The sequence below is a fragment of the Danio aesculapii genome, chromosome 10 (assembly GCF_903798145.1).
Source record: "Danio aesculapii chromosome 10, fDanAes4.1, whole genome shotgun sequence".
NCBI classification, from domain to species: domain Eukaryota; kingdom Metazoa; phylum Chordata; class Actinopteri; order Cypriniformes; family Danionidae; genus Danio; species Danio aesculapii.
In genome coordinates this window covers 14674031-14699561 of record NC_079444.1, presented here as the reverse complement: position 1 = coordinate 14699561, position 25531 = coordinate 14674031, and the positions used below count along the sequence as shown (strand labels likewise).

Here is a 25531-nt window from a genome sequence, read left to right as displayed (position 1 = left end):
AGACAAAGATAACTGAGATTAATAGAAAAAATACACGAATGTTCACGGAGTGACTTCCACCTGCGTCTAGTCTCCACGAGGCATACCGGAAGTCTCTCCAAACACAACTTTGTTTTGAACAGATTTTGTTTGAAATTGCATTTCATTTTTTCTCAAATGACATTCACAGTTAAGACTGAACCAAAACAGTTCAACTAAGGGCACACTCCCATTATTCCGTATATATATCCGAACCGTGCCCAGGCACGTTTTCCAATTCACAGGGGTTAAAGTTAAAAAAATAATCCTGAGCCTGAATCTTTTTTTTTTTTTTTTTTTACCATTTATTTAAAAGTACTGTGTCAAATAAAGTGTTTTCTTCTAAACAATAACAAGTGCTCAAAGTGCTAAAGAACTGAACTGCTAAACGGAAGATTAGATTTGAAATCAAGGCCATCATCACTTATTTTTTTATTTTTTTCTGGGTTATAAGCAAAGTCCTGCAAACTCTAAGACATTTGGACCAGAAGATGGAGCTGGTACAGTGGAGGAGGCTGAGGGTCTGCGGTTTGTCAAATCATGTTTTTTCTTCTGTCAAATAAAAATATCAGGCTACCTCAAATTGATTGCTCCACAGGAAATATGCATTTAATGTTAGCATTATTTCACAAAACCTCTTTGAACATTTTTAATATAAGTCATTAGATTAAAGATTGTCTTATGGTTATGACCAGGGTTCATACAGGCACCGCCTAACGAAAATCAAGGACTTAAGCGCTTTTTCCAGCACCTATTTTTACTTTCAAGACTGACACGCAACGTACTGAACACCTGAAATGTCTTCTCAGCAACCCATAAAAACTATCTATTGATTTAGACAAAAAAAAAAAAACATTAAAATACAATTAATAAAATATTAATAATATACTAAACCAAGACTGACATGCAATGTATTGAACACTTGAAATGTCTTCTCAGGAATTTATAAAAACAATGCATAGGAACTATCTATTGATTTACAGAAACAAAAACCATTAATAATAATTAATCATTTATTAATAATCTAATAAACCAGCACTAAAAGTGCTTGTGAATTTTATTTTATTTTTGTTGATGTTCTCTTACAGATGGAAAGAGACCAGAACATTTGTACTCAAGTTAAAATACAATTACACTGCTAAACTAATACAAAGTTTTGAAAATAATACTTTTTTAGGCAAGTACAAATTACAACTAGTTAGATTTTGACAAAAAAATTTTTTTTTTTAAATCAGATTTTCATAATGGCCTTTTTTTTTTTTTTTTTTTTTAAGTATAAACTTATTTGAATGGTTTAATTGCTTAAAATCAAAGCTACAAAGGAATTTGCATTAAAGTAGGGTTGATTTTTCCTTTCATGACAATTAATCTTTTTTAATAGCACTGGCAAAACGACCTTACGTTTAAGGCCATAGAGACACTTTTTGTCCATTTGTTAAACAATATTTTCAAGCTTTGAAAAGTTTAATCAAAATATATCATGAAAAGATTTAAATTTATCCTTTTATTTACATATTTTACACTATTTTTCTTATTTGCTCATTCTTGTCTATACAATTTATTTTACGCTTAATCTTAAACTGAATTTTCCAAAAAATAAATAAATTACACAGTCAGTAATAAAATAAAACAAATGACTTAGCTTCACTTGAGGTACTTGAAATATGAGAACACTACATTAATGTAACAACATATTGCTTAGACCTGTAATGCCTGCACAATTTATTAATGCTTTAAGACAGATCGGATACAGCTATTATGTATAAATCACACAAATATCTCATCCAGAAACATTTCTAGCAGAATTCTTTTGTTGTAAAAAAAAAACAACAAAAAAATTTAAATTCTACCATTGCTAAAAGTTATGGTAGGCCAAGTTTCACTTCAAAATACAGACAAATAAGTCCGTTAGCATTGCCATCGGTCATGCATTGATCAAATTCTAAATAGTTTGACTAAATTAAGTCAAGGGGCAAAGATAAATAATGTCTACTTTAATAGCGAAGAGATCACGATTGTATTCAGTCTGAGCACACACCCGCGATGATGAGAAAAGATTTGCAGTTCATTTGAAAGTCTAATTAAGAGCTCACATTTCCAGTTTTTGCGATTAACGTACACGACTGTGCTCTCATGTTAAAATAAAGCACTCACAACATTTGCAGAAATTAATAATTGCGCAATACCTGTACTCCTGCAGCAACATTCATACTGTACTAAACCAGGCTTCAGAAGAGTGACAGGTCAGAGGAGAGTAAACTCTCCGCCGAATACAAGAGCAAAACGTGTGTGTAGACCGTCGAAATGGCAGGATGTACACAGTTTAATTTCTCTTGTATCTCTATAGTGATAATATTCGAAAAGCACTATCCGAATAAAACATTTGGTTTTAAGTTGTTATTTTCTGCCACTGCAAAACAGAAAGGCCTTTGTCCCGCCCCTAACGTTTCACACACAAAACTAGACAAGGTCGACTCTGATTGGCCACTTTCCATGTCAGTCAAATCACCGCTTCGGAATCCCGGTAGTTTGTGTGGGTATTATTGCATTTGTCACAAGTTCACAAATGCTTGTATTTTTCCAGTGTGAAAATTGCATACAAATTCTTTTTAATCAAGCACTTTAAGAAATGCCTGGAAAATTGACTTATTTTGTTAGTGTATTAAAAAAAAAGAAAAAAAAAAGGGGGGCAAATTCGAGCACCTTGTGTGAACCCAGTATGACTTATTCCCTCCGTCTCACTCGAGGTTCACAGCGCGCGCTGTGTGATGAAAGAAATTGACAATGAACCTCAAGGCTCATATGTTGACTTTTTGTATAACAATTCTGTTGTTTATATATGATATTGCATTAATTTGCATACATGTTCTTTGGCAAAATACGTCTGTAGACACGCGTGTTTGCACATGTTACTGTCCCGCGAGTTAAATATTTGTTGAAGATTTAGGGGCCGATCACAAAGAGCACGCCTTTCCGTTCCAAAAATCATGAGGCGCATCGCATTGCCTTTTATGTTGACAATAAAAAAAGCACGGTGCTTTTTGTCACTAGGAAACGACTGAATCAGCTAAGCCGTATTGCGCGAGATTAGTGTTGCTGTCGATGTGGTTATAATTGTAATATATAACAATATTGTGATATCCAGAGCTGTTTTACTTTACAGATCTTGAATAACTTGAAACAGCGACCACAAGTCTCTACATCATTAAAAGTTTGCCGTAGTCCCCTTAACACAAACCCTGCAGTGCTTTCATTTGATTGAAGAATGAAAATGACGCAACTGAGGTAACATGCTTTTTCCGCTCGAGCACAGTGCGCAACGGCAAAATGTGAGGTGCGCAGCGGCACATAAGCAGCTTGTAAAACACTCGCGGCCGTTGGTAAACCATTTAACAGCGCGCAACGGCAAAATGTGAAGCGCGCAGGGCACATAGGCAGCTTGTAAAACACTCACAGCCATTGGTAAACCATTCAACAGATGCGCCTCTCAGCGCAAAAAAAAAAAAAAAAAAAAAAAAAAAAAAAAAAAAACGCATTTGCTGTGATCGGCCCCTTTTGCAGCAAAACTTAAAATATATAAAATATTTAAAAAAATCCTTTAACTGATACCATTAATCGGTTACAAAGGCACCTTTTGGTTAATATTTAATCAATTATTATGAGCATCCATAATTCAACTGCATACGCAGGTTCTAAAATATTATTTTTCCCTTACAACCGCATGCCAGAAATCCAGCATGGTGCCGGAATACTTTATGCCCTTCGATTCGTTCGAAAAGTGTGAGTGCTCCAAATCGGACTCGGGCGGGGTTTAGTTGGCTGGCTCTGGCCCGATTGGAAAAGGTGTGCCAGTGCGTGGTTCACATGGACTTTGGCAAGGTACGCTTGTATAAGTGCAAAGCGCGCCTGAGCCCGAAACTGAAGACGTGACGTGACTTAAGACCATTTCATATGGATTTATTAAGCATTCTTAATTTTCAATGAATGTGAACTGTCGTAGTTCATTAAAAGACACAAACCCCTCACTGCACGACTGCACTGCATCTTCAGCAGACCTCCTAATCGGTCTTTATCAGGTGACGTCACCCTCGTAAACGCTGACTTGCATTATGGGACATAGGTGCCATTTGTGCTGTATCCAAGTTAACGTGAGCTGTTGTATGGGTTTAGCGCCTTTCGCAGATTAAACTGTTACGTTCTTGTTGTGTTAAGGGTTACAAGTTAACAGCAAATCACGCGATCGAAAAGGTAAACAAATTATCACGACAGATATATTAAATTTTCCACTCAGAAGGAAGGATATTAAGACTGTAGCAGTGCATCGGGTGCCCTGGCATGCTGCATTGAGATGCAAAATATATTTTTTGCTGGCAAATCTCCGTTTATGCTCTCGACATTTCACAAAGTACGTAAGAATATTTAAGTAACTTTACAATTGTCATTGAATTAAAATAAGTATTTGAAGCTTAAGCAATGTAACAGTTTAGTTTTGGGGGTAGAACTGCATTTAAATCTTAACGAATCAACTTAGTGCATATGGATTTAATATTGTAAAGTAATTGATTGTTAAAATATTGTAAAATACTTTTTAAATTTTAACTTACATTTGCTGATTTACTCACCCGTCAAAACGTACATTTTCGACTGTCCTTTTTCTAAAACAAATGTAGGTTTTTGTTGAAAACATTACATGAAATATTTTATACCTTCAAACTGTAGCTTCATAAAACTGCAGTTTAAAAAAAATATATATATTGGATGACAAAGGGATGAGTACATTATCAGTAAATGTTCTTTCTGGCAGTTAATGCTTTATAAGTTAAAATTTCAATTCAGGTTTCTTATGCTCAAACTGTCATATTTCCATAAGCATGTAGCATTATAGTACATGTATTTTTACTTATTCTTTCTATCAGTAATATTTTTGATGTATATACACATTTCTAACTTCGTCTTTGCCAGCGAACCTGCATAAGATGGAGACTGACCACCATCTCTACATCTGGGCCACACAGATACTACACAGACAGACACTACACACTCTGCAAAACAAACTAAGAGGAGAGAAAGAAAACCAACACTGCAGTAAGCAGAAGATGTGGAGGAACAACATGCAGAGAAGGAGACACGTGAGATTGATGATAGACACTGAAGAGAAGTGAGAGCTGCTGTGTGAACTTTAATACAAGATGTCTGATGGATTGTGACAAGATGCCCAAGTACCAAACAGTAAAAACACAAAATCTTAACAACAAGCACTGACCCATCAACACGATACTGCCTTGTGAAGGTGAAGATGTCACATTACAGCATAGGATTGTAACTGTTGTGCACAAACAAACCAATGTCCAACAGTAGTGTAGAAGAGCTGTAGTTGTAAATATGAGTTAATAGCCCAGGTGTATAAATGCATTCTGTGCTTAATTGATAGATTCTTTGCAAATTCCTTCACATTTTTGTAGCTTTGTTTTTCACTGTGTGTGAGTGTTTTGCTGATGTTTCATCCGGTCTTATGTAAACAATATAATGCATTCCTCCAGAACTGAATTTTCCCTCAGTGCCTGATTAAAAATATCATTTGTATAAATGTAAATAAATGGAGGATGACTTAAAATTTGTTCTTAACTCATTTACTGTTCTTCATAATAAAACTGGTAAATCAAAACCAAACACAAGGTAAGCAGTTATTACTTGAACTAAATAATCCTTTAAAAGAACTGAGACGAGTGCTTTTGCTCAAAGTTAAATCAGTAGTTTGAACTGAATAGATATTTCATCCACAAATTTAAAGTGACTTACTATTTACTTGCCATCAAATGGTTCTAAACCTTTTGAGGTTATTTTTTCTCTTTACACTTATAAAGATATGACGAAGGCTGAAAATCTGTAACCACTGACTCCAAAGTAGAAAAACCAACAAATACAATGGAAGTCCATGGTTACAGGTTTTCAGCTTTTGTCATAATATTTATATTTGTGTTAAACATATCTTAATATATGGGTGTATTATTTTCAATGTTGTTTTTTTGTTCTCTTTGCACTCGATGTATTTGACTAAATAAAATTATAATAGTATTTACATGTTCTGTTGCTTTCATTACATTTATTGTTCATATTTGTAATATACTATGGATACAAACATCTGTCCAATAGTTTGTTAATGTAAATATTAGATGTAACTAATGAAATAAAACGAAAAACTGCAATAATTAAAAATACTTACTGTGGTTTAATGGAGTTTAAACAAACAACGTATATCAAGACATTGATGACAGAGTATGACATGTCAGCAATGGGTAGGCAGCAGCGCACTCCATTGGTTTGCAGTGAATTCAAACGAATCTATAACCTGAATGTAAGACAGTCTGTCTAAATGACCATCTCTGGCATCTTTGTTTAGTTTATTGCGGTCCCGTGTACTCTCGATTTTCTTGTACTTCTCCAGCTTAACCTTTTTTTTGGCATGCATCTCTCTTGCGTTATATGTCTCAAGTTGTTTCGGAAAGCGATACCTCAAAAATGGCCCAGGTGTGAGGTCACAAACAACAAACGCACGTGACTGACAAAGACCGATACCTGCAGCATGAGGACTTTTATTATAATTTACGAGCGTCAAAAGTGGTGGATCTGTTCGGCAAAGTGTTTGACCGCATCACAAACGACTAAAAATAATACAAAACGATATAACTTTAGCAATCTCCACTCTGCTGAGAGAGCGCTTCACTTCCTGTTAAACTGAACAGTCCCATCATCGATGTTTTAAGCGTGCTCAGGTCTGGTAGGTAAAAACGCAATTTGAGTGCAGGTTGAAGGGGAGAGGGGACGGGGGACAATCACGCTTTGGCACGGTTCAAGGCAACTGTACCTAGTGCAAGTAAACCCTAAAAATGACATAAATTTCACCTAAGATTGTGAGCATTCAAGTCAGCATTTCAGTCTTATGTACGTGTAAATACGCGTCTTGCGTGATTTAGACATGCCCACTTTTAGATCAGTGTGTAAATACAGAATAAAAATTTCTATAACTACATCCTGAATGGCCTAAAGGTGAGTACATGAAAAGGAAATATTTTTTTTTTATCAAGTATTTCAGCACAAGGATTCAGGCAGTCACATTAAAAATTTTGACTTACCTTCCGAGAGTCAGTAGATGCAAACACGTTCCCACGTGGGTTGAAGCCTGTTGTCCCATGAGCACTAAAGGCAACTTCCTCCAGCCATTTTGGAACTACTTGTTGGGCCTGAGAGGTTTATAGAGAGACAGAACAGAATCTGGTCATAAAAATATCATTGCGCTGTATAAAGTTCTTTTGCCACCAACGACATTAACAATAAAGATAAAAACATTTTCAATTTCCAAGATTTGTAGCATATGGTAGCTTCATTGACATTGGTTGCAATTTATTAAAGGGCACCTATGGTAAAAAAAATCTACTTTTCAAGCTGTTTGGACAGCCATATGTGCATGTATGGTGTATAGACTGTCATATTGGGGTGATATAAGCACACCCAGTGTTTTTTTTTTCTTCTCAATTTAACAAAAAAAAACAGTGGACCAATTGGAGCGGTTTTCAAACCGACCGCAACTTTACGTAGGAGAGCGGTCCCCCCGCCCACCAATATTGATTGACATCATATTCTCAGTTTGTTGATTCACTTCCGCCATTTTCAGCGTGAGTCGAAGCGATATCACTTAAGGAACACCCTAGCTCTATTTTTAGATGCAAGGCTCATTGGGCTCAACACAAGAGCAATATTCTCCACATTATCGCTCTAATCTGAATTATTGGTTGTATCTTTAGGTAGGTTTGCAAACATGTGTACTTCGAGTCTACCTTATACTTCAGCCATTTGCATTTCTCACGATCCCAGAAGCTCCCTGTGATCTTAACTAGCATGCGTTTTAAAATTCTAAACATAGGTTTCTATCAGGGTACACTCAAGTCGACGGCTGGGCGCCGCGGACCGCTGCAGAAACCTATGTTTAGAATTCAAAAATGCGTGGCGCGACGATTCGGGACACTTCATGTATCTGCAGCGCTACAGTGTCTGGTGTGCCGTGTCGCGACTTCGAGCAGCGCATCAGGTGCCTCAGTCAAAGTTAATTCAGTGTGCGTGGTTATTAGTTTGTGTACAAGCTTGGCACTTGAAACTAGCACACAGTTGGCTGTAAAACTGTACAAAGACACAAATGATTTTGTACTCTCTGCTTGGTCTGTGTCAGAGTCGTACATGTACGACTGAATGCTAAACCTCACTCCAGCTTGTTCTCGCAGTCTGCCTGTCAGACTCTGTTGCAAACGCAGAGCGGGTGAGCTCATGGCCCTGCCCCCTTGTTACGATGGCGGGAAGCCGAAACTAATTTACATGTGAAGCAAAACACCCATAAATCAGCGAACTGTGGACACACCCCCAACATGACACTTTTTAACACATTATATTAAAAAATCAGAATTGTGTTTTAAACTGAACCTAAACTGGCACACTCAAAAAGAACCATAATATTAATATTAAATCTTTAAAAAAAAGAGGTAAACTATGTGCCCTTTAAGTGTCAATATGGCTGAAAACTTAAATTTCCTAAATACACTTATTCTAAAAAGGTAACTCTTAAATGAAACAATACTGTGTTGACTGCACACATGAAGGCACAAGCAAGCACAAGCAACTTAATCAGATCAAGCATCACCTTTTTTACTGAAGTCAAATAACACTAACCTAAGTTTATAACCTTTCTTAAAATATAATGCTATATGTGCATGTAAAAGGAATAAAGCAAAAATGTGCATCAATTTGTATCACCACTTTAGCAAAATACCAAACAACCATTCAGAATCAAGCTGCCAATGTCACAACACATCTACATTGTTTGTCAAAAATAACTTTCAAATAGGTTTGCAGCAAAAAATGTGTGAACCCTACTATTAAGACTTGCAATGTACAGACTCTGGCGCAATCTGGCGGCCACTTCTCCACCAGAGTGTGCCAATTCCTCTTTGAAACTCCTTATGGACTCATCTTTTTACTAAAGCAAACTTAATTTTTGCACATGTAACAATGAGTTTAGGGAACAAAAAGCATTGTAAATAAAAAGTAGTTTTATTATAAAACTTATTTCTGAGATTTCTTTATAGGGCAATATATATTTATTCGGTCTTTAGCTGTATTTAAAAGGACAGTTAACATATTTACATTTACATTATTACAAGTCAGATATGATATCTAGCAGCATTCTAGACAATTAGTAGGAAAACTCCCAATTAAGGCCCCGTTTACACCAATACATTTTAGTTTTAAAACAGCGTTTTAGAATGAAAATGATCCTCGTCCACTGGCGTTTCTGGACAACTGTCTGTACACAGCACTTTGCTGAAAACGCACATCACGTGATGTCTTCATTTCCTATATTGTATAAACTTATTGTATGTTATACATTTATAATGGCTATTATTGATTATTAAAACTGATATTCAGCGAAAGAGGTTATGCTTCATATTTTCAATGAAAAGAAAGCCAGTAACATTATAGGCTCCGTTTTGTTATAGGCTAAATATACATAAAGTGAAGATTACTCAAATATGAAGCACGACGCCTCAACATTACTGGTGTTTTAAGTTGTTCATATCAAAATAGGCAGTTCCTTATATCATGTTTTCATTTTATTGTTAAGAAACAACGTAGCCAGGGTGATGTGAATGAGGTTATAAAGTACACTGTTCCCTTTGAAGATTTACCCTACATGTCCTCGGAAGTTTGTTTTCCATATCAAACGTGCAAAGTCTTAAAGAGCCCATATTATACATGAAATAGGGTCATATTTAGGTTGTAAGGGTCTCCAACAACAGTCTAATATGCATGCAAGGTCAAAAAACACTTTGATGGTCTTATAATCTGCATTTATTTTTACCTAATTATCCCAGCGACTCCCATATGAATCGTTCAGCGATTCATTTGTTCCCAACCCCCTCCTCAGCGCGAAGCTAATCTGCGCTGATTGGACCGATGACAGCCTGCTGCGATTGGTCGACACGGACAAGGCTTCAGCGCCAGACAGAGTGAAATGCCCAGCACGTAATCAACAATATAAAAGTAGTCACAGTGCACACACGCTTCATAGTGGATTTTGGCTGCCAGTGGGTGAATGTAAACACAGACGATGGACTAGAAAATACTGACGACTAACTATTTTATTGAGCAAAGTCCAAGAACTGGCGAGGAGGTCACAGTCTTCTTGCTCTTTTCACACACACACACACACACACACACACACACACACACACACACACACAGGGCCTGCGCGTCCATAGAGGAGCGGCTGAATAGAGAGGGCACGGCGCTCAGTTATATCCGCGAATACCCGTGCGTTACACACACGAGGAGACACACACACACAGAGGGCCGGCGCGTCCATAGAGGAGCGGCTGAATAGAGAGGGCGCGGCGCAGCGCTCAGTTATATCCGCGAATACCCGTGCGTTACACACACACACACACACACACACGAGGAAACACAGACACACACAGGGCCGGCACGTCCATAGAGGAGCGGCGCTCAGTTATATCCACGAATACCCGTGCGTTACACACATGAGGAGACACAGACACACACACACACACACACACACACACAGGGCCGGCGCTCAGTTATATGCGCGAATACACGTGCGTTACACACACGAGGAGACACAGACACACACACACACACACAGGGCCGGCGCATCCATAGAGGAGCGGCGCTCAGTTATATCCGCGAATACCCGTGCGTTACACACACGAGGAGACAATATTGAGCTGAAATATTTTGAAACTTGTCCGTTGCATGTGTGTAAACAGTTAACCTGATACAGTACACGCAATTACAAGTAACAAAACACAACTAAATACATAATTTGCAAGCTAGAGTAAACGAGGCAATAATTTTAATCGCACTTACTTACACTTGTGAAATGGGGGTAGAAACTGATTCATGATGCACTGATCCATCAGTCTTTACTGATCCTTCCTTTAACAAACTGATGAAGTCTTCTTTGAAAGCATATAGTTTTCAGAAGCACTCAGAACTGCTCAAGGCTGGGCTATATTGCTGATGTTTCATCTTTGATTAGACTGTCCATAATATCCATCTGCACAGCGTGACTTCATTCGACCAGTGTCTGTGTGTGTCTCTGTGTGTGTGTGAGACTTTTTTTTCTGTTAGTGGGCGCGGCCGCAGGTTTCAAATCTCCTGGGTTTGCGCGCCTAACTACTTGTGTTTCGTAGCTGCGTCATCGCGAAACACCTAATGACTCGTTATCAAGACGACTCGTTTGAAGCACTATGAGTCGACTCTTTTATAGATGAATCAATAGTTTTAAACACTGTACACTTACAGATTTAAGCCTTAGCTGGACATTTCACTTCACTTAGAGCTATGTTACACACTACATGGAAGGGCATTTTCAAAAACCCATAATATGGGCTCTTTAACTTACAAGGAGAGGATGCAAGACTGAACATTGTGTAGCCTACTTAATATTGAGGAAAAAGCTGCTCAAAAACTCTGATGTAGTGTGGACTGATGGTGTAACCGTAGCAAAATTTGTGCGTTTTAAAACGAAAACGTGTGTGTAAATGGGGCCTAAGAGTTGTCTGGACTGTAGCATAAATGACAAAACTGTGGTGGTTACATGTCTTGTGCTGATTTACAGCAAAAAAAAAAATTATGTTTTAATAAATTTGAGAAAATATTCAAGTTTGATTTGACAGTCCTACCATTTTTTTTTTTATGCCTATCAGTAACACTCCAGGGTTTTTCCAAGGAGAACTTCAATGAGTGCCCAATGAAAGGTTAAAATCATTGATTTCGTGCATATTTTATTATTTTCACCCATGTGTGTTGTATACTGCTGTAAGTGTCTGATGCAAAATGATGAGTACAAACCCCTGAAAGCACTTTGACCAGAGAGCGAGCTAGAGGAGTGTCTGACTCTGGGTTAAAAAAGGACATGGCCCGACCGGTGTTCCCACAGCGTCCAGTTCTTCCTATGCGATGGACATACTCATCGATGCTGCTGGGCATGTCGAAATTCACAACATGCTGGACTTGCTCAATATCCAGGCCTCTAGCAGCGACAGATGTGGCGACCAGAACCGGACACTGGCCAAGGCGAAAATCACTGAGAGCTTTCTCTCGCTCTCGCTGTTCCCGATCACTGTTCAAAAGAGGAAATTCATTTTTTTTTTTTTTTTAATCACAATCTGTAACTAACAAACGGGAAAAACACCAATAAAATTACCCATGGATGCTTGTGGTTGAGATCTTCTCTTGACATAGAAATGTTGCTATGAAATCAGCACTTCTTTTGGTTTCAACAAAAACCATGGTGCGTTCATTTCCTAAAGAAAAAATAAATTTTTTTACATTGAAAAAAAAACAAACTTATGAACATTGAGTAATGCATGTCCTCAACCTATTTTGCAATAGAACACCTCACATGTAGTCAGAAAAGCCTTTTCAAGATCATAATCTTCACACATGATAAGTCATTTAACCCTTTAACAACCCCTATAACCACTTGATTTATCTTTAAATCATCATTAAAACAAAAGGCGTTAGGAACAATTTATCCAAAGAAATTGATAAATTCATACATGACTAAAACACCATATTCTCCTAGCAGAGTATAGCTCCAACCCTAATCAAACACCTGAACAAGATATTTAAAACTTTCAGACAGGTGTGCTGACAGGCAAGTTGGAGCTAAATTCTGCAGACACACCGACCCTCCAGGACCAAGACTGGTGAGCCCTTTTTTAAAAGCAACAAGCAATAAAATAATGCTTTCTTTAGGCAGAAGGTTACAGTAAACAAGTGCAGATTAACAGACCTGAGAATTAGACTAAACAAAACTGCCATAACCAAAATTCGAAAATGGTTAAAGAGAGTTTTCTGTAAACTTAAACATTCATCCATTTCTTATAAATGGCTTAAGGCCAACTTAAAATGAACGCATTTAACAAGATGAATAATTTCCCCATGTAAACTCACCTGTTGCTCTGAGCAATTCAAGCAGCTGGTCTCTCTTTGAGTACTGGTCCACCTGAACAATGGTTTGCTCCACATCACTGCATGCTCCACCCACCACACCGACAGCAAGGAAAATATAGTCCACTTTAAGAAAGTCAGCAGCCATTCTATCATGCAACACATGAAACATACATCACTCCCACTGAAGCCATAGTGAAAAGGCCTTTTAATCCAGACAGTTTCAGATTTCATAAGGTTGAGGAAAAAATCATTTTAATTAAATAAACAACTACATTTAAAGAGCATTTTTAAGAACCAGAAACTGGAAGACAGGATCAGTCAAACCTTTGAATATCCTCAGGGTAGGTGGCACTGAACATGAGGGTTTGTCTTTCTTCTTTTGAAGGCATACCAGGAGACGCCACCAGTTTGCGCATTTCTGGCTCAAAACCCATGTCCAGCATTCTGTCTGCTTCATCCAGAACTAGATAGCGCACTTTACACAGGCCAACCTGATAGAAACAAGCAACAAAGCAGTTGCAACTGTAAAACTACATCACTGTATGGCAATTTCAAAATGCTTAGAACAAGGTTAATCAATTAAAAAGGTAACCTTTCCACGACCAATGAGATCATGCAATCTTCCAGGAGTAGCACACAAAACATTGCAGCCCTTTAACACCTCTCGGATAGTATATCCAGTATTTATACCTCCATAAACCACAACAGGACGTACACAGGTCCTACAACACAGATTAAAGATCAAAATTAGTTCTGTCACAATAATCAATACATCAACTTATCGCACAAAACTTTTAATAAATCATAAATTTTAGCAACATTTTAGCTGTTTGCGCAGCCTCTCTCTCTATTGGAGGCGTTAGTGTCAATATGGTTTAAAAAAAACAAAAAAAAAAACATACTATTTACTATAAATTCATTCATTTTATTTTTCGGCTTAGTCCCTTTATTAATCTTGGGATGCCAGAATGAACCGCCAACTTATCCAGCACGTTTTACACAGCGGATACCCTACCAGTCGTATTACTTTAAATTATTAAAGTATATTTTCATGTGGGTGTCTGACAACTGAAAAGATAAAATCGCAGCCTGTGACTTTTTACCTTATAAATATTTATTACTATTTGTTTAGAATACACATTTTCACATTTTGATTCCAATGCCCGATTATGAAATTGTTAAAATACTAAAAGACTAATTAAATGAAATATTCATAAGAATAAAATGTATTTCTTGGCAGATTGTACTTGCATTATGATGCTTTTAGATTGTCATTCTGGAATTATATAATGAGCAGCATAAAATGGTTGTAAAATGACAATATTGTTTGTCGCAATATACTTTAGTGTACAACAAGAAATAGATATCGTGACAGGCCTAGATCAAATGTTAGAATACTTTAGCATCATAAAATTTAACAACAAGCAGTGCATCAGATACGAGAGACATCAGCACAAGTGTTTAGATCAATCAATGTGAAGGAGAACCAATCAGTGAAGAATCAAACAACTAATCACAAAAAGTTAAGGCTGTTCACACTTGGCAGGCTTGGTTTGATTAAATTCAAACTAACACTCCAGTGCAGTTAGTACAGGTCTATTTGAATTAGTTTAATCTCCCAGCTGCACCCAAATAAACATGCAGTTTAAGTAAATAAACACCGACACTTAGAAAAAAAAAAAAAGACAAAAAAAAAAAGACCGTTTAACAGCGCATTCTTTTTTTAAATGTTGTAAAGGCCTAAAAAATCTTGCAAACGTGAACATCCAAAAAGGTACTTTAGTACAACAAAAGAGGCTTGACTCTACATCGGACATACAAAGGCCACAAAACATCAGACCAGCTTTTTGCAAAAATGAAAAGGGAAATAACAAATAAATTAAAAAACAAAATAAATAAATAAATCAAAGTAGTGTAAAGTGTACCCATATGCAAACTTCCTGGCTTCCAGATAGATCTGATTGATGAGTTCTCTGGTGGGAGCCACGATTATGACCTCAGGCTCCTGTACCTCACTGAACTTGCTGGCTGCCACACCGTCAGTCATAAGTCGCTGTAGGATGGGCAGCAGGAAGGCCGCCTGAGTGATGTCACAGAGTGAGCAAACAATCATCATATGAACAAATTTCCACCAATTATAAACCAGAGCATCTCACAAATATTTAAAAGTTACAAAAAAAATCGTATAAATCAAACGCAATTAAAAGAACAGTCATAAGAGGTTGTTCCTGCCGTTTTTCCTGATCCAGTCTGAGCACAAGCCATTAGATCCCTTCCAGCTGAAATGATGGGGATGCCATGTTTCTGAACAGGTGTAGGCTTCACATATCCAGACTTTGATACATTTTTGCTAAGTGAATCACAAAGTCCTGCTTCCTCAAAAGTCTAAAAGGGGAAAAAATAAATAAATAAAAATTTTTAAAAAGTTTGATTCCGTAGTATTTTTAGCTGTTATATGCAATTGTACAACGTTCCTTGCTCAGTTAACTTGTAAACTCCATCTAGTGGTGCTTCATGTTATGACAGGTTACAAGCACTTAAGTGGTTGTATTAAATATTTCTTATTAAATTACACTTAATTCCAAATCATGTTTTATAGATAAATGCAAAAATGGTTCTGTGAAGGTTATAAAAGGAATAAAAACATCAGCGTAGAGCAAATGATGATCTCTGAAAAGCACACACACACAAAGACAATGCATTTAGAAACTTAACATTGGGAATGTTATCACCAATTATGACTATTAAAATGTTGAAATGCTCTCATGGTTTTAAAATGTAACTATTTAATGTTCATAAAAACAGTAGATGAATTCTACCCACATAACCTACTTTCACCACATCACAACGCCAATATGACTGGAACACGCAAACTGCTTGGATTCAACAATTTGTAATCAAAATTAAAGTGTTAAAAAAAGATATGCATTAACTTACCATAATAGCTTTTGGAGGATTGCTACCACTCACGTCCACAAGAATATCATCATATTTGTCAAAATTAATGCCCGTTGCATAATGGGAGAATATAGAGCTCTCCTCTTCTGGAGGAGGAGGGGGCACATAGACAACCTTGGGTCCTGGGAAAAAAATTAATAAATAAGTCACATCATTTTGAATGTATAACACAGATTGAACAATTTGCAAGTTAGATTCATATACATAAAATGCACTCGATCTAATGGTCAAAAAAGGCCATTCAATTTACTGATAGCAATATTCCATCAGATGAAAATCTATCACTTCAAACTACACCTCTCCCCTCCTCTCTGATATCAGTCATTCAAAAGCAAAAGAGACTCTAACACCATGATTAAAATGTCTGGTTTTAATTCAGTCCTTGAACTGCACCTAATATTTTGCAAGTCTGCTCCAAAAGCTCTGAAAAACACCCATTGTGTGAAGAATTGAGCAATTAACATTTAGGAGACAATTTGTTTATCAATTCCACTTCATCCCCAATTTCTTATATCAATTTTAACATCATGATTACTTTATGTATAAAATATTCCCCACCTATATTTTCAGTTGCTTCTTGATCCAACTTGTCTGCAGTTGTGACTAAAAACACGAAAACAACAATAGAATGGATTAAATAATAATAATAATAATAATAATAATAATAATAATAATAATAATAATAAGTTAACAGTTTAGACCATTTACTATAAACGCAGTAAATTACCCTTGGAAAACACTTCCTCATTCCGGCCTCTAAAACCTGCACAGTAGTCAAAAGAAATAGATTATTTTTAGGCATGCACGATATATCGGTGACCATATCGTTATGGGCCGATAAATGCTATTTTTAAGGTTATCGGTCCGATGTCATAATTAGCCCGATATTTTTAAGCCGATAAATTACATAATTATACAGAACTGCCTGCCTCGAGCATGTGTGGGTGGAACTTGTTCAGTCTTGACCAGTGCACTATAAAATGGAGCTTACCTCACATTGCTGGGCGTTAATAACTCAGTAACCATGTCTTATTTTAGATATGTTTGAATCACCTCGGGAAAAAGATTACGTGTGTAAACAATACAAATCAATACAAAACAATTGATTGGCATATTTATAATAATTTAACAAGTGATCGTGATGGCTATTACCAAAATCTGACTTGAGGACAAATCTGACTATTCGTCACAGTGCCTTCAGTTAGTTTCAAACTCACAGCGGTTTATCAAACTTTATCGATTATTTTTCTTGCAATTGACAGCAAGAACGAACATAGAAGCGTTGTCTGATTGACAAGCAGCAGCTAGCTACGTGCGTTCAAAAAATAATGTAAAACGCCAAATAGGATGAACTTATGCCGCATTTGCCAAAATAATATTCTGTATTTAGCTTTTCGCTTGTACGGTGGCTCTGAACTGTCAAAACACCTCTCAAAACGCCTTTTCAGACATTACATAACTGTACATTTGTACAATACTGCAACATGTTTTATTCAAGAAAATTTGAGCTGGTTTCAGTCCTTAGTTCCTAAATTTTCATTTCACTTAAAATATTTATTAAACAAGTCCTATTTTGTTATATACAAGTCAAATTGCATGTTAATTTGCTATGCGAAGAAAAGACATTTTTTTGGCATGCTATAAAATCATGAATATAGGTCTATATAATCACCTTGCAAATTTGCAATGATAGCTTTTTTGCTTTGAGCAGGCTATTCAGCTCATAAGATCAGTTTAACTTAAGTTTTTAAAATAAAATCAGTTGTTCACTGTATAAAAATATAACATTTGAAATATTTATATTTATCAGCTTTAGTATATCAGCCTCGAAATCTTGAGATATCGGCTATCAATATCAGCCAAAAAATCCATATCGGTGCGTCCCTAAATCAAGTGCTACTTGATAAATTCAGGTTAAAAAAAAACAATAATATATTAAAATCACCTCCTCTTCCAAAGCCTCTTTTTCCACTCTCATCATCACCACCTTAAGAACAAGACAACTTTATTGAAATGTCTATTTGTTTGTAATTGGTCAAATGCAGCTGCGGTACAACATGCAAAGTGTAGGTCCTAGGCTTCCAGCATAGCTGTTGTAATTTAATGTCATGTCATGTTTTTCCCCTAAATTACAATTAATCTACTCACCATCACGAAAACCACCCCGGAAACCACCACGACCTCTTCCTCTGCCTTCTCCTTTTCAAACAGATAGGGTGATTTAAACAAGGAAATGCAAAAGTGGAAATCATGCTTTTTCTGTTTGTTTTCTTTTTACCCTCATAGTTCCCGTTTTCATTATTTTCTGGAAGATAAAAAAAAAGTTGTTGGTAAATAAGTGTACAATATTTTTTTTATACAAAGAACCTTACCTCTTCCAAAGCCTCTTCTCCCAGTGTCTTCATTACCACCTTAAGACAAAAATATTAAGATTAAATTTTCCAATGTAATTACTAGAACTAAACTACATAATTGACCACCAAATATCAATTTTCCTTGATCTTTTTGCCATTTTCTTTCAAATTACAACTGAAAATTAAATTAACAGACCATCACAAAAACCTCCATGAAAACCACCCCGGAAACCACCTCGACCTCTTCCTTGGCTTTCACTCCCTTTCCAACCTGTAACAAACAGAAGGGGTGGTCAATAATATTTTTTTTTTTTTTAAATTGCAAAAACAAACAAGAATTCTTGGTCTTACCATCCTCATTTCCATTTTCATCATTTTCTGGATGAAGAAAAAAAAAAATGTTATGTAGAAATTTGTACATTTGCACAGGTTCATCATTAACATATAGAAAAATTAACAAATAAAAATCAAACAAACTGAAATTTACACAAAGCAACAACTATGATTGGTCCAAGGTAGTCTTTTGTGGCACTACTACTACACATTTCACCACTGCCTACGATATCACACCCTTCACATAGTTTTATGCAAGTTTCTTGAACAACTAATATTAATCTCTTCTAGCACCAACCATCACGGGAACCACTGCGAAAACCACCACGGAAACCACCACGACCTCTTCCTCGACTTTCACCTCCTTTCCAACCTGCAACAAATGTGCAAGAATCAATACTGTAACAATACAATCCAAGAGTCAAAACAATTATATTAATTGAAAAACATTACCTCCTCCATCGTTGCCATTCTCATAATTTTCTGAAACAAAGAACACTTAGTTACTCAACTTGCAGTCATAGAAACAACTTTCTCAAGTTCTGCAAATTTGTCAATAATGACAAAGTACAACAAGCAAGGCTTGAAAACTGCTTCTATTATGATCACATATTTAATTCTGTGAGCTGAAAACATTTGAAAGCATGTGTAAACAACAGTTCTGGTACAACCTTTTCATTTCTCTACATGTACACCAATCGTGACACTATGACTTAAACTTTTGCTCATGTTTCAGGAAACAGATAAAACAGTGATGTATTAGTAACTCGCTGATTCTCCTCGGTTATAGAAGAGACTCAGCAAATAAACTCCCGTCATCTCTCAGAGAGCGCTAGCGTGCTATATTGGTAAGCTTCCGTCAAATACGATCTTGTGTAGAAATGCCAGTGTTTCCCCTAGCATAATATTAGGGGGGCACCCTGCCTTCCCAACGACTTTCCCCGCCCCCCAGAAGTAAAGCTAATTGTATTTTATAGCCTATATAGCACCAGATCACAACTTCTTTTAAAGGGCACATAGTTTACCCCTTTTTTAGATTTAATATTAATATTATGGTTCTTCTAAGTGTTTCCAGTTTAGGTTCAGTTCAAAACACGATTCAGATTGTTTTATTAAAATGTGTTAGTGTAATTTTAGGGGTGTGTACACAGGCAGGCGTTTTAATCGTGTTGCTTCACATGAAAATTTGTTTCAACTTCCCGCTAAACATAAGGGGGCAGAGCCAAGAGCTCCCCCGCTCTGTGTTTAGCAACAGACAGGCCGACAGAGAGAAGCAACATGAGTGAGAGGACCAGCTTTCAGTCAGACACAGACCAAGCAGAGAGTACAAAACCATTTGTGTCTTTGTATAGTTTTACAGCCAACTGTGTGCTAGTTTAAAGTTCCGAGCTTGTACACCGAGACTAATAATCACGCACACTGAATTAACTATGAGTCACCAGAGCCACAACACAGCACACTCAGACACGCACATTGGGATGTTATTAAAATTGAAACTATTCAGATGGTGCTCTGTGGCGCGGCAGAAATATGAAGTGTCCCAAATCATGGCTGGGCACCACAGACAGCCGCCAACTCTAAGCGCCATTGTGTGTACCCTGATAAAAACCTATATTTAGAATTCTGAAATGCATGGCGCTGCGTGGCGTGATGCTGAGTGGCGTGATGCTGAGTGGCGTTTCTGGTGTGCGACCTGCAGGAAAGTTCGTTATTTTATTTCCAATGGAGGGATGCACACGTGAGGCAATGCGCTAGCACTTTCCAGCTGCACCTAGTTAAGATGACAGGGAGCTTCTGTGACCACAAGTAATGCAAACGACTGAAGTTTAAGGTAGACGCAATGAAAAGTACACATTTGCAAACCTACCTACAAACAAACTAAGTTACAAACAATAATTCCGATTAGAGCAATCATGTGGTGAATGTTGATTTTATGTTGAGCCCAATGAGCTTTACATCTAAAAATAGAGCAAGGGTGTTCCTTTAGTGATATCGCTTTGACTCACGCTGAAAATGGCGGACGTGAATCAACAAACTGAGGATATGGTCATGCGCGCCTGTCAATCAATATTGGTGGGAGGGGGTACTGCACTCCTACGTCAAGTTGCGGTCGATCTAAAAACCACTCCAATTGGTCTACTGTTTTTGTTGTTAAATTGTTAAAAAAAAAAAAAAAAGTCTGGGTGTTTATCACCCCAATATGACGGTCTATACACTATACCTACACATATGTCTGTCCAAACAGCTTGAAAAGTAGATTTTTTTTACCATACATGCCCTTTAATAAACAAGCTAAATAGCCGTTTGTAATCTTATTAACACAACGGCATGCGATTTTTGCTTTACATGGATTACACATTTCTGCTCTCTAAATTGCGCATGGTGGCGTTCACAGACACTCTCTGCTGTATGGGAATGAGAGTGCGCGCCACATCTGACAGGACCGAAGACACACATGCACTTCTGTATATTATGCATAGCGTACAGTAGTTACACCACAGGTAAATGATGTGTGGGGGGGGGGGGGGGGGGGCATTAATGTGTTCGCGTCACATTGACAGCAGCTAAAATACATACAGAAGCAGTGCGACTTGTTTACGGTTTATTGGCGCGACTCGCGCAAGTGATGCTCGGCTCTCTTTGTTGCAAGTGCAGCCCCCGTGATCCCCAAAAAGGAGTTAAAATACTCAGAAATCATGGCGACGAGAGTGAATGAGCAAGAGTATAGATTGCGAGAGGCACTGTAATAGTATTACAATTCTTCGGTTAAATGAAGAGCAGTAAAGATATCGCGAGTGCAAATCCCCTTATCTCTCTCATCATAAGTGATCTGCTGTCAATAGTTAGAGCAAAATATTTGAACGGTCCTGCATGCATTTAGGCCTTTTTACATATAACAACTGAAAATTCTGTGTTGACAATATTGCAAGTTCACTAAAAGCTGGCTGAAATAATTAGAAAAATAAAACCATTTACTTTTTAACAGTTAATAATATAAATTCTTGTAATACCCTCACTGGTATAAACAGTAGTTTATAGGCCTCTTTCCTTTTAGTAAAGGAGCATTAGATATATAGGAGTGCATTTTACTTCTTGTGCATCAAATGTGCGCTCCAAACTTTTTCTTGATTAAGACATGTTGAATTGTTCTCATCATTTGCAATGTTTCCAAATTGCATTGTAATTTTTCATAATACTTATATCTGTGTGATATTTTCTGTGGCAGTTCATTCCGCTGTGGTAACCCCTGATAAATAAGGGACTAAGCCAGAGCAAAATGAACGGATGAATTATTTTCTGTAAGGCTGGCCATGACACATTCACATCTAAATGGTTATAAGAGACATGTTTAGGGTATTATATGCAGCATACTTGATTTATTCTCTTAGGTAAGAAAAGATCTTCTCTTATGGTTCATACTTGGAGGGAAAATGTGCTTAATCCATTATAAAGCGTGAAGCATTAGAATGAGAACTCAGTATCAGCCGATCACCATGACAAGGAATCAGTACTCTGTATCGGCTGTAAAAATCCTAATCGGAGCATTCCTAGCTTTGACCCAACTTGGCTGTCATAGTAACAAGACTGATCTTGGCAAGTAAAAACACCCTTAAGAAAAAGTATTCTTAAGTAAAAGTCAAGTATAAGTATACTATATTTAGTAAGTATACTAATATCAATGTACTAGTAGTGTACTTGAAATGTTCTTTCAGAAGCCCATTAAGATACACTGCAGTGACAAAAGCTGCACACTGTGGATAATAATAGATATAAAAATGTTAATTGTTAATTGTAACCGAACTATGGCATTAGCGTATTGTTACACCCTTGCTCCACTATTGCTGATGAGCGTTACAATTTTTTTTTTTGCTGTTACGAAGCTGATCGTTTGGATTAAAATCAATTAAAAACAGTATTTTATAGCAGATTAGACTGACAGCTTTAAATCAAGCATACATATAATTTCACCTGATTTAAAAGAATTGCTGAAGCCTCCTCTGCCTCCTCGTGATCCTCCCCTGCCTATTGAAAACATGCCATGTAAGACTAAAGCCTTCACTATGCAAATCGGCAAAATACAAATTTACCTATCACATTAAGAATAACAATGTGAACTAGCTAAACATTGTAATTTTAATTTCAAAGACTCCTCCCCTTATTACCTCTGCCCCTGAATGAATCACCAGTCATTTTCCACGAGCCACCTTCAGTACCTGCAAACATGACATTTGACATGTTCAGATCTGTATGCTGCATACTTAAGCACTTTTAATGACAGAGGCTACAAGACAAAACAAAAGGGGAGGGGGGGGAACAGATACAACAATCAGATTGGGGATTACAGTGACATGGCATTCCCTGAATTTTTTTTTTTTAAATAAGCTTAAAAATGTGAACTTGTAGACCCTGTTGTCCTCTGCCTCGATAAAGGCCAAATTAGACATTGATGCATTTGCATTCATCTTGTCACCACAAACTAAATCTAAAAGAAAGGCTGGGTCAGTATATCCAGTGTCATTATGCACTCCTGTGCATGTCTTGTAACTTTATGGACCAGACTTTGATGATCTTATTTTGCATTTTGATTGCCACACAAACCTAAAGCCCACAACAATACTGGCTTATACGTTCATGAGCTAGACATGAATTACTTGTGGTTTAATAGTCAAACTCACTGCATAAACACTTTGTAATAGTACAACAAATTATAATAAGTTAAAGTTATATAATAACATTGACCACAATCTCACGTTCAGTCATTTTTGTTGTGGTCTGTCTGTTATCCTGCAACAAACTACATAAAATGGAGAAAAAATGCAAACAAACCTTCACTGTTTGACTTGTCATTTCCAGTACCTCCTAAAAACAAAGAAAAAAAAAAGTGTTTAAATTCTTGCAGTGTTTATCAAACACAGGCTAAACTGTGTTGCTATAAATGGTTCCATATCAACAAAGAGATCATTCTGTAAATCACATCAGTGCTCCCCAAACTTGTGCTGCATATCGTCTCCCTCATTGGTAACTCCTAGTGGTGAGATGCATGAACAAAACTGTACATCACAGCAGAAGTAATTGTCATTTATAATATATAAACCTGCATACATTAGAAATGTAATGCACCTTTTTATTTGGGCCTTGTTCAATGTATTAGTATAAAAAATATTATATATAACAATTATTCATATAAAAGTCAATATTTTCTAACTCGTTTAGGCAGAGTTGATGCTAATACCTTTTCAGTTTGTGTTTGAGAAATGTTAATTTACTGGTTTGTTTAAAGCATAATTAGATTTTTTTTTCCGCCCACAAGAAGGGGGTGGAACAGTTCTTAAAAGTGCTGTGTTAGTTTTTAATTAATGTTCTGTGGTAACGATTTTAGGTTTGATTACACTTTACAGTGTGCACACTGAGGAAGGTGTTAAGCCGAAATGTTTTGGGTTTATCTCCAAACAATGTGAAATAAAGAAATATAAAAAGCAATTACTTAACAAAGTGCAGATCAAGACCTTGAGTTATTTTGTTTATAAGATCAATGCACCAAAAACACAGGAGCGCAATGCATACTTTACTATTGAAAAAAAAAAATTCCAGATGGGAAATATTCATTTTTAACAGCTTTTCATTGTTAAAAAGTTTATTAAATATAAGAGGATAAGCATAATGCTGCAAACTGTGCTGTAAACAGACCATGAACGTTTTTTAATGTTTAATTCCAAACTTTAATATTAGTTTTAATTTTGTCTAGTTGATAAATTGTAATGACAATTCCACTTTTATTTAGACAGATGTATGCGTGTTGAGCTTCAAGACAACATCAGAACCTGTTATCTTTAATTCTCGGTGGTATGTTATAAAACTCACAATTATATCATACCACCGTCTTAAATGCCGTCAAATAATTGTAGAAGTAATCAAAAGTAGACAAGCTCAATGTTTCACAGCCTGTTAACAAACACTTGTGATTAGATCAACAAAAGTAAATCTTAATACCCGGTGTGAACAGGGCAAATAAACCTTTTTTTCTAGATTCTGATTATTATTTGTGCATTTTTTTTATTTTAGTTTTGATAGTCTAATGCAACTGGAAAGGCAGGCTGTTAGGTGGCAGAGGCTGTAGCACTACACAAGTCAGTTTACTTGCAGACAAATATTGTATGTGGAGTTGTGTGTTCACATTTGCAGTGTTAAGTAGCTCATTTTAAAACTGACTGCTGAGCTGACTTTACTACAAGCATTCCAGCGCCCTTGTCACACACAATTTTAGTTTTGCGGTTTAATCATAAACAGAGTTGATATAGATGAGATACTCTCACTAATGCTTGGACGTTCTTTTAAAAGAACGTCCACTGCATTATAGAACTAAATTGTCTCCAGGCAGTGGATTGGATAGACAGAATCTATGAGTGAACCTGTAGAAAAGCTCTTGAATCCTCCATCAGAACCATTTGAGCCTAGACCTGCAAGTAAAAGAAATCAAAAGCACCACATTTGACAATAATAAATGTAACCACTTTTTTTGTTTGACAACATACAAGTGCATCTGGAGTTCATTTAAACCTGCATGCCACCCAGTGGTGTTTTTAATATACTAACAATGTGAAAAGGCTTTTAACTTGGACGGTCATGGTTATTTCCATATGCTTGTATCCATGCATACATAAATGCATGCATACAGGGTGTGTAACAGTACACAAAGGTTGCAGTTTAGTATGTGCCTTGGTTTTAGTGTGACGGTTCGATACGGATACAGTACAACAGGAATTATAACAAATCCCAGTGCTTGCATTTTCTGTTTATTTTTAATAGGCATAAGTGTTGATACAATCAGTTACAGAAATTAA

The 25531-nt window shown here is 36.6% G+C and overlaps 1 protein-coding gene across 1 annotated transcript in view; it reads right to left on the bottom strand.

The window, feature by feature from the left end:
* Positions 1–25531, bottom strand: part of ddx4 (DEAD (Asp-Glu-Ala-Asp) box polypeptide 4) — a 37072-nt gene that overhangs the window by 7290 nt on the left and 4251 nt on the right. Inside the window, exons 3-23 of the mRNA XM_056466933.1 lie at positions 23517–23549; positions 22853–22903; positions 22659–22712; positions 18988–19038; positions 18708–18734; positions 18553–18627; positions 18375–18413; positions 18281–18307; positions 18151–18201; positions 17948–17989; positions 16730–16765; positions 16561–16605; positions 15982–16124; positions 15277–15429; positions 14970–15124; positions 13637–13766; positions 13369–13535; positions 13045–13190; positions 12293–12392; positions 11938–12208; positions 7152–7259 (exon numbers count right to left, since the gene is read on the bottom strand). Of these exons, the coding sequence (XP_056322908.1) occupies positions 7152–7259; positions 11938–12208; positions 12293–12392; positions 13045–13190; positions 13369–13535; positions 13637–13766; positions 14970–15124; positions 15277–15429; positions 15982–16124; positions 16561–16605; positions 16730–16765; positions 17948–17989; positions 18151–18201; positions 18281–18307; positions 18375–18413; positions 18553–18627; positions 18708–18734; positions 18988–19038; positions 22659–22712; positions 22853–22903; positions 23517–23549 (1904 nt within the window). The remainder of the gene's footprint in view (positions 1–7151; positions 7260–11937; positions 12209–12292; positions 12393–13044; positions 13191–13368; positions 13536–13636; positions 13767–14969; positions 15125–15276; positions 15430–15981; positions 16125–16560; positions 16606–16729; positions 16766–17947; positions 17990–18150; positions 18202–18280; positions 18308–18374; positions 18414–18552; positions 18628–18707; positions 18735–18987; positions 19039–22658; positions 22713–22852; positions 22904–23516; positions 23550–25531) is intronic.